Genomic DNA, 16,225 nt, shown 5'->3' on the forward strand with positions numbered 1-16,225 from the left:
GGACATGAGGAATAATTCCAGCGACTGATGACCCTTATACTGCATATACTGTAGTGTCAAGACGTGCCTATAAGTAGCAGGTGGCAGCAGCATGTATTTTGCCACAATGGAATTTTGTAGCAATAGCTACAATACAATAATACAATACAATACAGTTTATTGCTGCAAAAAATTGATTTTTACATATTTCAATCTGTTTATTATTCCTTATACCAAAAATTGTAGATGAGTAATGTATTTGACATTTCTCACACTGTACAAAGGACGCTGTTAGGTATATACATAGTTTATTTACATTTCTTTTTAGTTTAAAACCTTTTAAATCATTTTTCAAACATTTCTGGATAAACCCAATTTCCCTTTTTCAGTAAGGTAATGATAAAAGCAAGACACCATCCAGATGGGACTTTCTTGCATTTCCGGGACTAAGAAAATCTAAAAGTGATGGACATTAATGGAATGTGGTGTTGAAATGGTTCTTCCCACATCCTGCCTCAAACTATTTGGACAAAAGTTCATACTAAGGGGAAGGATAACTTCTTTCTAGAGACATTTGTCTGTCTGTCAATCAAGTCAAGACATTCTGCTGTTACACTCCGGCTGTTCATGTGAAGTCATGAGGCAAACACACAAACGGGCACACGCACACAAAATAATGTACATGTATTGAAGCACACAATGCTGCCAACATGTTACATGAATTTGACAAGGGCACACACTCGTTTCCCTTCTTTGTTACAGAAAATTACTGGCACCGTTATGCTTCCCCAGACCCCACTTTTTCTTTCCGGCCGAGGAAATAATGGAAATATTCCTAACACTGACTTAAATGAAAGTTCGGAATAATTAATAAGGCAGGACATTTTGACATTCAAACAATTTTGCATTTGAGCAGCTGCAGCATGCATCGTCTACAAACTTCTAGTTTTCTGTCACTTTAAATCTGGCTAGAGTAGTTCACTGCCACAGCAGTAGTGTACAATAAGATATGTTTACTGGGATTTATTGTCCTCCTAAACCTGCCCCTGCCCTGCTGGCTTTATCTGAAGTAACAGAATCCCCCTGTGACAGACGAGAGCTAATCCCTTCAGTCCCACTACACTATTACACTGTCCGGGTTCTCCTCAGGCTGTAATGGCACGATGTAGAACAGTCGTGCACCTCTGACAGCAGCAGCTGCAGCAGCCAAACAGCAGCTTTCAACAGGCCAAGGGTTGAAATAGAGACTACAATATATAACCAACTCTGTCTGCAGACAGAGAGAGGGCTGAGGCAGCGGCTGCACACAATCTTTTTTTACAGTGCTGCTGAGCTGTAAGAAATCAGCTTTTCAAAAGACCAAGACATTCACAAAAGCACACTTTTGTGAGGCTGTACTTTGTGTATTTTGTTATACCTTTACTCTAATAAACAAGCATTGTGTGGACATTACAATGCTTAGTTTATCTTCTTATTAAGCTACAACAGTGAGCTGCTCTTCACACATTATGCCTTAGTTAAAAACAGAACATAATAAAGCTGCTATAACATAGCAATATTTTTTCTTTTTGTAATACGAAAAAAAAAAAATAACAAGGAAAAAAACAGAGGAATGTTCACTTGATGACTCGAATAGCTCAATTTGGAAAGAACTGATCCTAGAATAATTGGGGAAACTTTGTAGTTGAAACACAAGTGACAAGTGAAGTATTTGCCAATCACATTAACTGGTTCGGTTGACCATTCACACAGAAAACGTGTGTGTTCAACGAACAGTGCTTTTGTAGCACATCAGAAGAACCAAAAATGGTCAAGCGGTTTATAACAAAAACTTATAGCAAAATAAGGAAAAGCAAAAGTTTGCATCCCCCTTGATGAAGGAACATTTCTCCCAGCTGAATGAAGGCTACATGTTGAAGTAAAATGCTGGAAGTACAAAAAAAGGTAACAACTAAATTAATCCAGCTTGTGTAACATAGTCAGGGTTTCGGATTTTAACTGAGGCTTAAGTCACCAGCTTCTTGGGCCTATATTATCCCCAAAAGACTAGCAGGAAAATGCATTAGGTGATTGTAATAATAAACCATGAGGGGATAAAGTCTGTCAATCAAGGAGACAGGATATGTACTATCAGGAAATTTGCCTCACTGTCTTGACAAGAGCAAATGCTAAAAACGAGTGGTTCCTCTCTGAGGGGCACCAGGGCTCTTCACTCATGCTAGTTACAGTGAGATTTTTAACAGCGGAACAAGACAACCTCTGCTGTTGTGTTGGAAACTAAGCCCGAGTTTCCGGGAATAGCTCTCATGTCCTGCCAGTCTAAACATGAGGGCTAGGACAGTGAAGCTGTGTGGGAGAGGAACAGCTGCTTTTCACATCACCTCATGTCTACCACGCAGCAGGGCCACGTTTCACACCCCCGAGAGAAAGTCTGTTACAGTTTGTGATGCGCTGCAGCTGGAAAACAAGAGCTAATTGTGTCTCCGGGAGTTTGATTTACAGTGACAAATGTGACTAAAGCTCGAGAAAGAAAATGACAGAAAGAAAGGCAGAGTCAGGAACATTTAATTCCAAAGTTTTGCTTTCATCTCGAAATATGATGTATTTTGTCATATGTTTGCACAACAATCTGCAATGGACTTCACGTAATATGTCAGTCCAACATGACATTAACATTGTGCACTGTAGTGTAAAATGTGTGTGAGTGAGACCTACTCTGAATGTTCGGGCTGTAGGGATCCTCAATCCTGATGGCTGGATCCAACACTCTGTAGATGACCTAGGGCCAGGAAGTATGTTATTATTCATCACAGTCAGAATTTGTGCCCCATACATTATACTGAGTTTGTGCATCTAAAATGTTCATCAAAAAGGTGGAAACGGGTAAAAACAGCCAGCTGGCTATGTCCAAATGGAAGCAAAATTGACCAATCTCCTTATTTATATAAATGATATTCTTATATAAATTATACTGTAAGGCAGCACATTGTTTTATGTTTTTTTTATGTGTTATGTGTAGATTTAAGAGAAAGGGAAAAAACACATACAAAACTAAAGTACTTGTGGTAAGTTTTTGTTTATTCAATAAAAGGACTTCTTAAGATTCTTCTTAACCAGTCACTCACCTCTCCTTCTGTTGACGGTTCAATGTCAGAATAACGTGACTCACAGATGACATCATTAATGTTAAGCAAAGGACCCTGGGAGACTCCAGGAAAGGAAGCAGCGCAGTCGTGGGAAAAGTAGCGGTAGATCTGCCAGGTACGGCCAAAATCTGCTGAGCGCTCAATCAGCATGGCCGCTGGACGGAAAGTCTGAAAGAGAAGTGAGCAACGTTGTTAAGCAGAATGAAGGAGCTTTAAGTCAACCTTTAACCTTTCAGCTACTGTACCTACAGATGGACAATTATCTGACAAATAAAGTGTTTATCTAACCTTGAAAGTCATTATCAAGTGAGTGAAGTGAAACTCTGCTTCCAGATCCAGCTGGATATGGACATCGGACTTTCCTGGAAGATAAGGACAAAGAGATGGAGGGATGGAGAGATTTTAATGTACAGCTATTGTCACTTGGAGTGAATTAGTAACTTGTAAATCTCTTGCATTCATTTTCCCTTTATATCATTTATGTCTGATGGATAGATCACAAAGAATCATAGCTAATGGCAGACTATGAAGTTGAGGAATGGTACCATGGCAGGATAAATCATTCAGTAGTGGCAGAAAAATAAGTAAATGTGGTAAAGAAGTCTGAAAAGCCCACACACTTCCTGAGTTGTATAGCACCAATTATTCTGAAAGGCCACTTTACCCTGGTCACTACTTTCACTCATGTCTTGCATTACTTACTGAAGTTCAAAGCCAAGAGGAATTTTTGCAGACTAAGACAAAAAACCTGCACCAAATACAATTTATAGGTGCACATATGTATAACAAAAATTGGCTGAACAGTTTTCAGGCTGTTGAAGTACACATGTATCTCAGGGAATCACCTTTTTACCATTGCACGTAATGAAACTGATTATGTTCTTGAAGACTGTTAGTAACAGCCCAAACCAGAGTTGGAAGCTGCACTAACCAAACATTTTATCGATTTCATGTTAATGTGTTGCTCATATAAAAAGCCAGAGAATCGTCACCCGACTTTTAAAATCTGTATTGCATCCGTTCATGTAGGTTTCACAATAAAACCAAAAATCAAAGACAGGAAAAAAACAAACTGAAAAAAATAAAATAAAAAAACTGATAATGAACATCTCACATTCAATCAGACATCAGTGACATGACCTAATAGGGACTGTGACTTCACATGCAGAGATTTAGCCAGGAGTCATAACCATTCCAACCTAGGTGGGAAAGCTGTGTGCTGCATCTTGACTTAACAAAAAAAAAGGGAGGTGACAAAAAGGAGTTAGAAAAATAGAGGACAACTTAAAGTTAGGTTGAGTTGAGTCTTGCACTGTGGGAAAACCAAATATATTCAAATAACGGAAAAGACGCATAATCAAATGCAATCCCAGGAAATGACCTTTCAATCAATGAGTGCACACAATCAAACCACTGTAAAGTAAATCAAATAGGCCTACTGTGCATGCTGCCACCACCACCCTGGAACTACCACAAAGATGCCATGGAAAAGCAGTAGTAAAAATAGCTTTCTGCATCTCTCTGTTTTATTCTGGGTCTGGTGCACCATTACAGTTCACAAACAGCTGAAACGGCTCCAACCGGCGGCTCCACTTACAGCTTCAAATTCACTCATTGTGATGGAGATTTATGTGAACCTGATAATACATCAGTTTAACATGGAGCTTCTGTCTATCCTTAGTATTCTTCCTTACTCCCTCTACTTTAACTTTTATCTTTTCATCCGTCCCCTCTCCTACGCCCCTCGTTCTGCCAGAGCAGGATGTAGTCTGTGATTAAGCCCATCTGTAATTGGTCAGAGGACGTTGGCCATAGTGTGTGTGTGTGTGTGCAAATGCTTACCAGATGCTACCAGACTTCTGGTTCCAATAAACTCTAACTTTAATGTCCTGTCATTTTTTTTAACTAGTCTCGATATACTTTCTCACCTCTACCTGCCATGCCCCCATCCCTCCTTCAATATCAACAGATTTACTATGCACCAGTCCTCTTAGAGGCCAGTAGAAGCCAAGTTCATGTTACCATATTGCCAACTATATGGAGGCAATTAGTTCAGTAGCTTTAATTAAAGGTTCAAATTTCTAACTGCAAAAATTAAAGCTGTGCTCACACTGTATGCAACTTTGAGGTTGCCCAGAAAGTCAAATGCCTCACTAAGATAGCAACTATGTGCATGTCAAAGGCCAAGGTGCACAGAAAGCGAAAGTTGGTGATTTTGTTAAATCTCATTACTAACCAGTTGGCAGATAAGATGTAAAACAAGGCGTGGCTATTTATTTTATGACATTTCATTTTTATTTAAATGACAAAGAGTTAAGTTAAATAACACCAACATTCTAGGGACTCTATATAGCTATTTTCACATATGTTGGAACTTTACCCGGAAATCAGACAGCCTAGACAGCATCCCCTCTTTCTCTCACGAGCCCCCAAGTAAAGTCTGGGTAATGTGACTGTGTGTAGGCACAGCATGCTGCTCAATCCCGAATGATGGGAGAAATTTTGTGCTGTAAACAAAACACCGTGTTTCCTGCGGTGTACTTTATCTATCATGTTCGTCAAGCGTGCATGTTTGCATGCTAACACCATGGAAGAGAAGTCTGGAGATAATCTAAGCCACTGAGATAAATCCTTTGGGAACCACGAATGTCACTACCAAATTTTATGGCATTCTGTCAAACAGTTGTTGAGATATTGCCCAAAAGGCTACAGTAAAACTCTCTTCACCTATACGGGAGATCAGAGTACATGTGTAGACAGCGACACATTTTAGCCAGAACCACATTTTAAAACTGCAATTTCTGGTGTCATGGCTAAAAAAACATGAGCAGTGGCTGCATAAAACCTTATACGATAGTGCATAGGGTGGTTCCCATACTCCCGTATTTCACTTAGGGCAACCTTTAATAAAAAATTTAATGATGCAACTATTCATAAATGGCTTCATTTTAAACACATTGTTTTGCTGTCATTTTGCATTAGTTTGTACTCTTAATGAGCAATGTGTGCCAGCACTGAAAACAAGTGACTACTGTGTCTTCTTCTACCGTTCTCAGACTGCCACCAGGACTTCTTGCGGTGAGGTTTGAAGGTGGTGATAACATTCTCTATCCGGTGATTAATGGTGTTGTAGATGGGGTCGTATGGTCGTCTGGAGTCACACTCGAAACACTTCTTCTCATCCTGCGGCAGGAAAGGAAAAGGCCAGTGAAACACGGTCAAAGGTGAAATACTTGAGGGGTCAATGAAGAACCCAGAACGGCAGATAAAATGTGGAGAAAGGACAGAAATGCACTGACCTGAAGATGACTGACAATGCAGTAAGGCTCTTTCCTCCTCATGCCACATGTGGACGAAGCCTTCAGTTTCTTCTCTCGCCCAATCAGCAGGTCTCCTGTTGCCGGGTAACAGCTGCCATGTGCACAGCCATGGCTGTGGTCAGGCTCCTGGCCGACGACAGCAGCAGCCAGGACTGGAGAGCGTGGGGGGGGGGGGACAGGAAATAAATTACAGCGAACAGGAAAAAGTAGTGCACAGTAGCATTATTATCAAATAGAGCAGCCTTTCATGAGCTTGCGTTGGCAAATAAAGGCACTGATTAAATCCTTCAAGAAACCCTTAACCCAGAACTCTTATCGCTTCCTGAGGATAAAACAACTCAGGATGGGAGGAAAGTCAAGAGCTGAAAGAGAGAATATTACACAAACTTATTCACTGACTGAATATGTATATAACTTTGGACATCATAAGGCACATTTATCTTGGGAATAACCTTTTCTCCATTTTCTATTTTCTAGTGTAAGAGCTTCATAAAGGTCATGGGCTGCAGGGGATGAAGGATTTATTGAGCATGACACAGGCAGCTACTGCTTGATCAAGAGCCGAATCAATGTTGAGACAACATCCAGTGCGAGGGGGATTTTTCTCAAAGCAACCCCACCGGTTAATAGGTTCTGCTGTCTGCAAGGGTCCCAAATATTCGATCTGACAAGAGGCCCCAGCTACAGGCTGGTCATACACAGGTCAACGAATGATTATTTACAATGGAGACGTGTCATAAAGTAACAGAGAAGCTTGTTTTTACACACTTGGTACAAATGTTGAATCATGCAGTGACGGCGTTATAATCTCTCTGAGTGATAAAGCACAGGAGCTGTGGTGTGATTCAGTAGCTGTGCTATGTGTGGGAGTTAGAAATAAATGAGAAAAAGTTTCATGGCAAGCGGCAGTGGCCCTCACATATTCCTCTAGAACTTTTGGTTAAGAATTTTACCTCCTACAGGCCACTGGGACCAGTAGTCTCTGTGTGTATCTGTGTTTGTGTGTGTGTGAGTAACAGAGTGTTGCAGTTGCCTTAGTGGAAAATGTCCCATTGAGGCTTTGTCCACATGTGGCATGAGCAGGAAAGAGCCTGACTGCATTGTCAGTCATCTTCAGGTCAGTGCATTTCTGTCCTTTCTCCACATTTTATCTGCCGTTCTGGGTTCCTCATTGACCCCTCAAGTATTTCACCTTTGACCATGTTCCACTGGCCTTTTCCTTTCCTGCCGCAGGATGAGAAAAAGTGTTTCGAGTGTGACACCATACAACCCCATCTACAACACCCTTAACCACCGGATACAGAATGTTATCACCACCTATAGGCCAAGTTGAATCATGTCAACTGGACTTCGTTCTAGTTTGTTTTAAACATTTCACTAGTACATACAGTGCAAACCTCTAAAATTCTAAATGACAGTTCTCAGTAGCCACACTGATACTGTCGGTAAGTGTGAGGATTTGAAACCCTCATTAAATATGTAGATTGGCACTTGTAAGAGTTCAAACTCCTGAGTAAAATCGGTCGGTTTAACCACTACTGCTACATTTGTCACCTAATGAAGGCTGGGAGCCACTTATTCCTCACTCGAACATGTCAATTAACTAAAAAGAGTGTTACAGAACAAATGTTAAAATTATGCGCCCAACATGATATCAGCCTTCTCCATAATTGGGTGTCTACAGTATGCTGCCACACCTGCTGTGCCTGGATGCCCTCTGCAGGTCTACACTCACAGATTAAAGCAGACACAGACAGTGCATTATCACAGCCCGGCTAGTGCTACTCTGAGGCCAGCTGTAGATAGAAAGTCTTTTGGGAAAAGTGCAGGGGAGGATTTCACATGGACATTCACAATCTGAACACACACTCCAGAGGAATGTTTTGTGTGCCTGGCATCTGAACAAGTCTCAGGTTTGTGCCAGCCAAGTGAGCAACAAGCAGATGAGGTTAACATTTTCTGAGTCAACAGAATGGACACCGTTGTGTGCACAGCCTGTGATAATTGCAGAATGTAGTAAGTTATTGCAGTATAACTTGCATATGCTCCGTTTTCCAAATCAATGCAAGCACAGTATTATGGTGTCGTCTACACCTATAAGAGGATGTGTTCCACTACAAGGCAACAATCTGAGCTGCTTGACATTTGTCATCTGCTAAGGAAACCACTGACATAAAGGCCTGTGATAAAACAGAAGTTGTTCCCTTATCCTATATCTGAGTGAGAGACGGAAGAAGTGAGAAAAGGCGACATAGCACAGAGCCTTTGGAAAGACAGTGGGAAGACCCAACCAACCAGACAACTTGATATGTGGACAATTTTGGCACACACTCAAAGGTGTGTGTATGTGAGTGTTAAGAAAGACTGGGCCAGGCGGGGGAGTGAAGCAGACATCAGATGTGTCACATAATAACTGGGTTTCAGTGTTGTCTTTTATCTGTGTGTGTATTTGTCTGTATCTGTGAGAAGCTACATAAGCTTCACACGACAACCTGATGCTAATAAATTACATGTATTATTTACACAGTAGACAAATTGGGATTTTTAGACCATTTAACTTAACACTATTCTTTTTACTAACAATCCTCAACATCTTTGGTGCAAATGCTGATGATAGATCATATTGTATAAAGTGTGTGTGTGTCTGTGTGTGTGGGAGAGAGATTATGCATTTCTTGTTTTTAAAACACTGAAGCTGTAAACAGGACTGACACAGTGATGTCATAGTGCTAATGTTTTGTATGCCAGATATAAACCAGGCAAGGAAGCAGAGGACCGTATGAAAGTGATGAATGGAAAGTGGCATCTACCACTTGCCAGACACTTGTATTCAAAGCACTTAACAGCTCTGTGAGTCAAAGTCTAGTTTCAGTGTAAAGTCTCTAACTGACCAAATGACTGTGAAAGGTAGAAAGGAAATGATAGCAGTCTGAGCTGGAGGAGAAAAGCCAACAGTGGAAAGTGCTCTGCACGTTGATTTGAAAACATGGCTTTAAATTATTCATTTATTGGGAGGGGCTACATAGGTAATAATCTATGTGTAATTTAGTTTCCTGAAAATTATGTTTATGTGCAATTTAATTGTAAATGCAATTATGCTTTTTTTGTGGGAAACGTAAAAAGTGGGTTATTATATTTTGATACAACATTTAATAACAGAAGTCAAAAGGAGGTTGACAGGGTGAATGGGTATAGAAAGTGCAGTCACACACAGTGTTGTACTGCAATAGCAGATATTTTGGTGAACACAAATATGTTGTCTGGGAAGATTGTATTGACATGTTCAGTTTTAATTATAATTATATCTGTGACTTCCAATGTATGGTAATGTCAACATATCATTATTATGTTATTAGAACATGTAATCAAACAAAATATTTGAAAGAAAAAAAAACAACTTAGTTGCACTAAATGTGATTTTCTGTCACTTTCGACTGATTTTTGTAGTAGTTATGCTATATACAGATACTGATACTAAACACTATTGCATGTCTATCAAATGTCTAATTGATAATAATAGCAGGTTACTGACACTGTTGCTTTATTATTTTAAAATAGCACTAAAACAGTAAATATTTGAGATGTATTTTTTATGTTTTACATTTTATCGTATAGATTGAAAAAGAACAGTGTTGTATCAAAATCAGCCCCTGAGTGTTTCTTTCTTATTGTACTAAGTGAAAAGGCCAGTTTAAGTGAGGCTACCCTGCCTCCCTCTAGATGAAAGGTTAATGTTGTATCTTTGCGGTAATGTAGTGGTTGATTAGACACAAGAGTTTCTTTCCTTCTTCTTTTTCTTGCTTTTCTCTGTATCCATAAATGGAGAAGCAGCCAGGAATGCAGGCTGACAGCTGAGAGAAGAGAAAGAGCTGGTGGGTGTGTGTGTGTGTGTGTGAGCGGGGGTCACAAAGCTCTGCTGTTCAGCCAGCCATTAGCCTGTAACAGCACCGTAGCCCTGCACAATACCGTGGACAATTCAGCTTGTTTAGCCTAATGTAGCCACACATCACACAGGTTTATTTCCGAGCCGCTTTGTGTGTGTCAGACGTGTCATAATTTTCATATTACAACTGTCTTTCTTGCTTTTTTGTCCTCAGATATCAATGTGTATTACTGTGGCAGCAGATATATCATGTGACAGAGTGAACAGTGCTGTAATTGTGTCTTTGAATTCATGCCAGCAACAAATTTCATAACTTCTAGGTTTGCCTATAAATATCACTTCAAAGGCCGGGAGTGAGCATATTTTAGCTTACAGTAATAGTACACAGAGCAGCTGGTTTTTAAGATAATAAATGTTGATTAACAAGTGGTCTCCATATCTGAAATCAATGCCCTTTTAATTCAATTAAGTGCTAAATCCACTTCTGTATTATGGCAAACGGCATCTATTCAGTGGGAGAATGAAACGATTGAGGTGCAGCAAAACTGATAACAGTAGCAAATCTGGAAATGGATCATGGAATTAGTGGTATCAATGTTCTAACTTCAGCAAATAAATATGTAACTATTCTTGTGAATGTGACAGGGCTCAGTGACGGGTCAATTCGATTTCTTTGCTTTGTTTCAAGTGAGGAAATTTGTTTCGCAAGAATTGTGCTCTTTCCTGCAGATTTCAGTGACTTTTGGGCCTATAAATAAGGAAACAGAGTCCATCCGGAGGCTCATAGTGGCCTAACTCTTAACAAGATGTTCATTGTCTTTGCCACTAATTTGTCTCCCATCTGTATCCATATAATCACAGTGACAAACTCTTCCAGCACCTGTGCTCCGGTGAATGGGAGAACAGGTGCAGAGTGGGTGTGGCACCAACACGACACATTCCACAGGCACCAGCCAGCGACACACAGTTTACTGTCACATCATATGGCGTAAGCGCTGTAGGAGCTCAATGCAAACGAACCAGACAGTGCACGTAGATGCCATGGACACACGCAGTATTTGCTCAAGCCGCAGGCAATGCGGGGAAAAACATGAACAAAGCACATCGCCAGGAATATCGAATGACAGCACGGTCCGATCAAATACCAGCTCGCCCAGGGCAGTGAGCAGACAAGAATAGCATCGCGTTAAGACGGGCAATAAACTGCATACCTGACCTGAGCGAGTGCGGGACTAGACGGCGGCACAAATAAGTTTAGCCCCTCACCATAAGACAGCTACTTCAAATCCCTGGCAGAGAAAAGTCAACAGCCTTTTATTTTTAACTCCTCCTAGCTAATTAGTTGACATTCTCCGTGTCTGTATCTCCATTCTCTTTGCTTTGCACGTGGCTGACGAATGATTAACACCAGGCTGTTGTCCTCCCTCTTCGCCTCTTTATTAGTCTCACCTCCCACCTCCCATTTCTCCTCTCTTCTGTCCAGCTTGGACTCCCCCCCTTCTGACCTGCCATTCACCTTCTTCACTGCTTTCATCCTCCCTTCCTCAATCAGAGCTCAGGGCCCCGCTTATAAAGCTGACCGCTGGCCTTGATGTCATGTATCATTTTAAGAGAACAAGAAGATGTTGTCGTGTGCCAAGAAAGGTGGTGACAAGATTAGAGACAAGAGGCCCACAACTGGATAGGGTTCAAAAAATTCCACTAGGATTATTTTTAATATCAAGAAAAGGCTGTGAACTCAGCTCAGTTTGTCTACATCTCAGCTTCACTGCTGATCAGAATCAAGTAGACATAAGGCTTTTCTAGATTTAAAAAAAAAGCTTTCTCTAAATCTGTCTTTGAATGCTTAAAGTTCTAACTCAGATATGGGCATAAGAGATTTTTATAACAAGAAATAAACCATTAAATTCCTAACAATTACTTTCATTTACTTTAATATTTAGTTGACAGGCCTACTACGAACCAAGCCAACAGTTTCAAAACAGTACAAGGACTGTCCTCACAGCAGGACTGAGTGCACCCTTTGCCTGCTTACAGTTATCTGTCCACTGGCTGTCTGTAACCTATCGGTGGATCTAAATGTGCATCTCACAGCTAGAAATCTAATCTGGTTCCCCCCACAAGTCCAAAGACATGATTTTATAATATGATGTTTGCAATATTAAAAAAAATACATTTGGACTGCATTCATTATAAATTCTGTCTCAGCCTGACGTGGTCTTTGACTAATCGTCAGCTACGTCTGTGTTTGTGACTGACTGGCACTGGGAAACAGCTGGTCGAGCTGGAGGAGACATTCAAACTCCTGTCTCATCATGGACACGTTTGAATCACTGTGTTATAGAAGGAACGTGAAACATGGCATCATCAGCAACAGGTTGGGAGTGGAGATGAACAGAAACTTGAACAGAACAATGTTTTTTCTTGTCTTTTAGTGGTACGACACACAATGTGCAGTTACTTGTGATTCACTTTCACGCTTATAGAGCTAAATGTAAATCAGCCTTTTTAATATTGTTGCCTCTGAGAAAACTCAGGCTTATGATCACATTTTTATGACTGCATAACCAAAGGCCATCTTTAAAAATTGGGAATCAGTGGTGTAGAACTCAGTTCTTGCCGCTGCTGATGGTGACATCACTATAAACAGTTGTACAATAATGAAGCCGCACGTGGTCGGCAGACGTTGGGTGCAGCCTGGTGGTCGAATCGGTGACTCTGTTGACGAGACCGTGAGCTGCTCTGGATTTGGTTAGTTAAACAGAGTTGTGTGTTTAGCCTGGTGCTCAACACCTGCTCAGGGAGACGTGGAGCACCAAGGAGAGTGCACGTGTGTTCACTGTGAGTGCTAATCAGAGTCAAAGACGGAAATCTGGCTCCACTTATACAGGGAAAGCTCATTGGGATTTGCCATTAGTGGAGACATGTGGGTAGCATGTTTGCATGTGTGTGCATTTTGCCCCTTAATAATAACCTGGCTAATTATTGTGTTTACTGTAAAGGACTGTACTAGTGCAAAACTGTAAAAACACACGGGCCTGTGTTTTTACATGTAAGTACATCAGAGTTTGTGTTCTCGTGCTTATGTTCATCTGAGACAGTGAATTGATGATGTGATTATACCCCGGTAAATGTTCAAATTGCTTTCCTGTGTTAGACAGAAGGGTTACACAGAGGGTAACTTCTGTGTGGCCAATGACATAGGTCAGATTCCCTGAGTATAATTGAGGATAGAAATGGGATTATTGCCAGTCCACTGACTTAAATTAACCTATGTTTCCTTTGAGAAACGTGAAAAGATAGCAGAATCGAAGAAAACAAATCTGGTTAACAGTGATCAGTGCCCCAAAATGTCTTTTGCTTCTTTCGGAGTAGACGCTCAGAGCAGACACTAAAATGATGCACAGAGGAAGACGGATTACAAAGTGTAAGCTGTGGAGCTCATCGGCAGATAAGAAAATAACATCAAACTATGACGTCATATTGGGCCCCTCCCTATTTTCTTCCTTCCTTTGGTGGTCTGACTTTATCCTTTTTTTTTCTTCCTTTCTTATCCCTCCTTCCACCCTGACATATTACTCTGTAATTGCTGCTTGTCTGCTATTAGATAATTAGAGGTGTAGCGCTGTCTCAGAGCACTTTTTAACAAGCTGCTCTACACAACCTGTTTTTAGCCTGTTATTAGACGTGGCTCACAGCAATAAAAGAATAAAAAAAAAAACGCAACATGGCAGATGGAAAGAGCGTGGACATTACAAAGATACAGCTGAGATTTTTTTAAATCTTCACTGCCTCCTCTTTGCTCGCTGTTACTAAGGAGAAATTACTAGTGGATGTAATGCAATGTGGTCATTTCATTAGAGATTTTATCCCGCAGCCATCGTCCTGTCATAGTCAGTAAAGCAAAGGTCACTCCACTAAATGAATAGAAATGATAAGAATTAAAAATAATTAAAATGGTCTTTAGAGGATCTGCGTATTGTGATTATGTGTACATCTTCATCTACTGAAAATTAAACCTCTTCAGAAGAAGGGAGCGAAATGAGATGAGGTTTATACTTGGAGAACGTCGGATTCCACAAACAGGAACCAATCAATCTGAGAAGAGACTGGAAAACGCTGATAAACATGCTGCTTTAAATGGAGAACTAGGGCTCACATTTATCACAATATAATACATGGTAATCCTTGTACGGTGATATCTATGATATGAAACGTATTGCCAGATCCTTAACAGTACACAACCCTAGTGCAAATAAGCTGGACTAATGTTTTGACACACACCGTGTCTTCATCAGAGTCAAACAGAACTGGGTCTGAACAGAAGTCAACCTGTTTTTGGATTTCTCTTATGCAGTTTGTCACATTTTCAATCCGCAGATACGGCAACTATTACAACTCAGCCAACACTGAATTCTTGGTAAGTGCCTTCCATTGTGATATTGTGACTTTCAAATCTCTGCTAAGGTTTTTAAGTGTAGCTGGAAAATGATTAGGGAGCCTAAAACTAAAATGCAGCCGTTATTCATTTTGTTTACAAATCAACATTTTTGTATGAGAAATCACAGCAACGTACAATCACATGTTTTTCAAGACAATTTCTGGTTCCTATTTACAAAATTATATGAACAGCATCCAGTTCTGTGACAACAGAGTTATAAAATGTTCATGGTTGGCTTAATCTTCACACAGAATGCATGTTTTATTATTATTTATTAAACCCTGATCCTGGTCTCATACCAGTCCTGCACAATAACCCCCAACCCCCAACAACCCCCATGCATCCGCACGCCTTCGTACAACTCACTTTCTGCTAACTGTGCTTAATTCATTTGAAAAAATGACACTGCAATCACAACATCATCATCAACATCATAATTAAAAACGATGTTGTTGTGATTGCTTTAGGGTGAGTGTTCTGTGCGCTGGGTTGCCAAATACAGTGTCGCTGTCAATCGTCCAAAAAGACCGTTTCTTTAGTACTGTATCCCTGTGGTAAACCTCCACTCGGGTTCACCCTTATGTTTTTGATGAAGCCACCTCGATTTCCTAGTCCTCCTCTCTGCTCCTTTATACCTTTATACCTCCATTCAGCTCCTTCTATTTCTCATTCAGAAAAACCAACAGCACAGGGAAACTCTCTTGTCTCTGCATCCACTTATAAACAAACCTGTCGCCTCTCTCTCTCCTCACTTCGTCTCGCTTCTGTTTTTTTTCTCTTTGTCCCTTTTCTCCCAGCTCTGATTTGTCCGCCTCTCTCTCTCCCTCTCTCCCCTGTGCCGTCTCTCTGTCTCTGGTAGTGCTGGTTCGTAGGCTTTGATGCACCATTGTTCTAATATCCACACATTTCCGGAGTTACACAGACTTCGGGAACACACTGTCTCATTCCCATCGCCTAATACTCTTACCTGCCCACACATCTGAGGAGGATGTCAGTAGTTCAACATAATCCCATTGCTACACAAACACAAACCTTGCAAGGAGGGTGAATTACATAGGATTTACTGCTTAAGCAAACTTCACCCTTTTATGTCCAGTTTTACTTCCTTTCTTCCTTCCCTGTTCCTTCCTTTCTTCCTGAAGAAGAATAACAAGTTAGTCCCTCCCTCAGATGAACATGAACAACTAAACATCATGTCATGTACAGTAATTTGCTACACCGTTCTCCAAAGTGATCACTGCATAAGATCCAATACAATACAATACAGATACAATAAAAAGTGAGCGTCACGTGTAATATCCTTCAGCCTGGACTGCTTTTACATTATTTTTTGAAGGTACGGCAGATGCACATGTGCTCGCACACTCAGCCAGCTTTCTACAAGTCGTCCTTCCACCTCCACCTCCACAGAAGGAGAAACGAAAGAGAAAGGCAAAAAGAAAAGAGTGGAACAAAA

General features: G+C 40.7%; 1 protein-coding gene across 2 annotated transcripts in view; it reads right to left on the reverse strand.

Moving 5' to 3' along the window:
- Positions 1–16,225, reverse strand: part of lamb2 (laminin, beta 2 (laminin S)) — a 37,823-nt gene that overhangs the window by 19,693 nt on the left and 1,905 nt on the right. For both annotated transcript variants that reach the window (XM_067527511.1, XM_067527510.1), the window contains exons 3-7: positions 6,425–6,597; positions 6,173–6,308; positions 3,414–3,487; positions 3,105–3,293; positions 2,695–2,758 (exon numbers count right to left, since the gene is read on the reverse strand). In XM_067527511.1, coding sequence (XP_067383612.1) covers positions 2,695–2,758; positions 3,105–3,293; positions 3,414–3,487; positions 6,173–6,308; positions 6,425–6,597 — 636 coding nt within the window. The remainder of the gene's footprint in view (positions 1–2,694; positions 2,759–3,104; positions 3,294–3,413; positions 3,488–6,172; positions 6,309–6,424; positions 6,598–16,225) is intronic.

Source organism: Channa argus, chromosome 13 (assembly GCF_033026475.1).
Source record: "Channa argus isolate prfri chromosome 13, Channa argus male v1.0, whole genome shotgun sequence".
In the NCBI taxonomy this organism is placed as follows: Eukaryota; Metazoa; Chordata; class Actinopteri; order Anabantiformes; family Channidae; genus Channa; species Channa argus.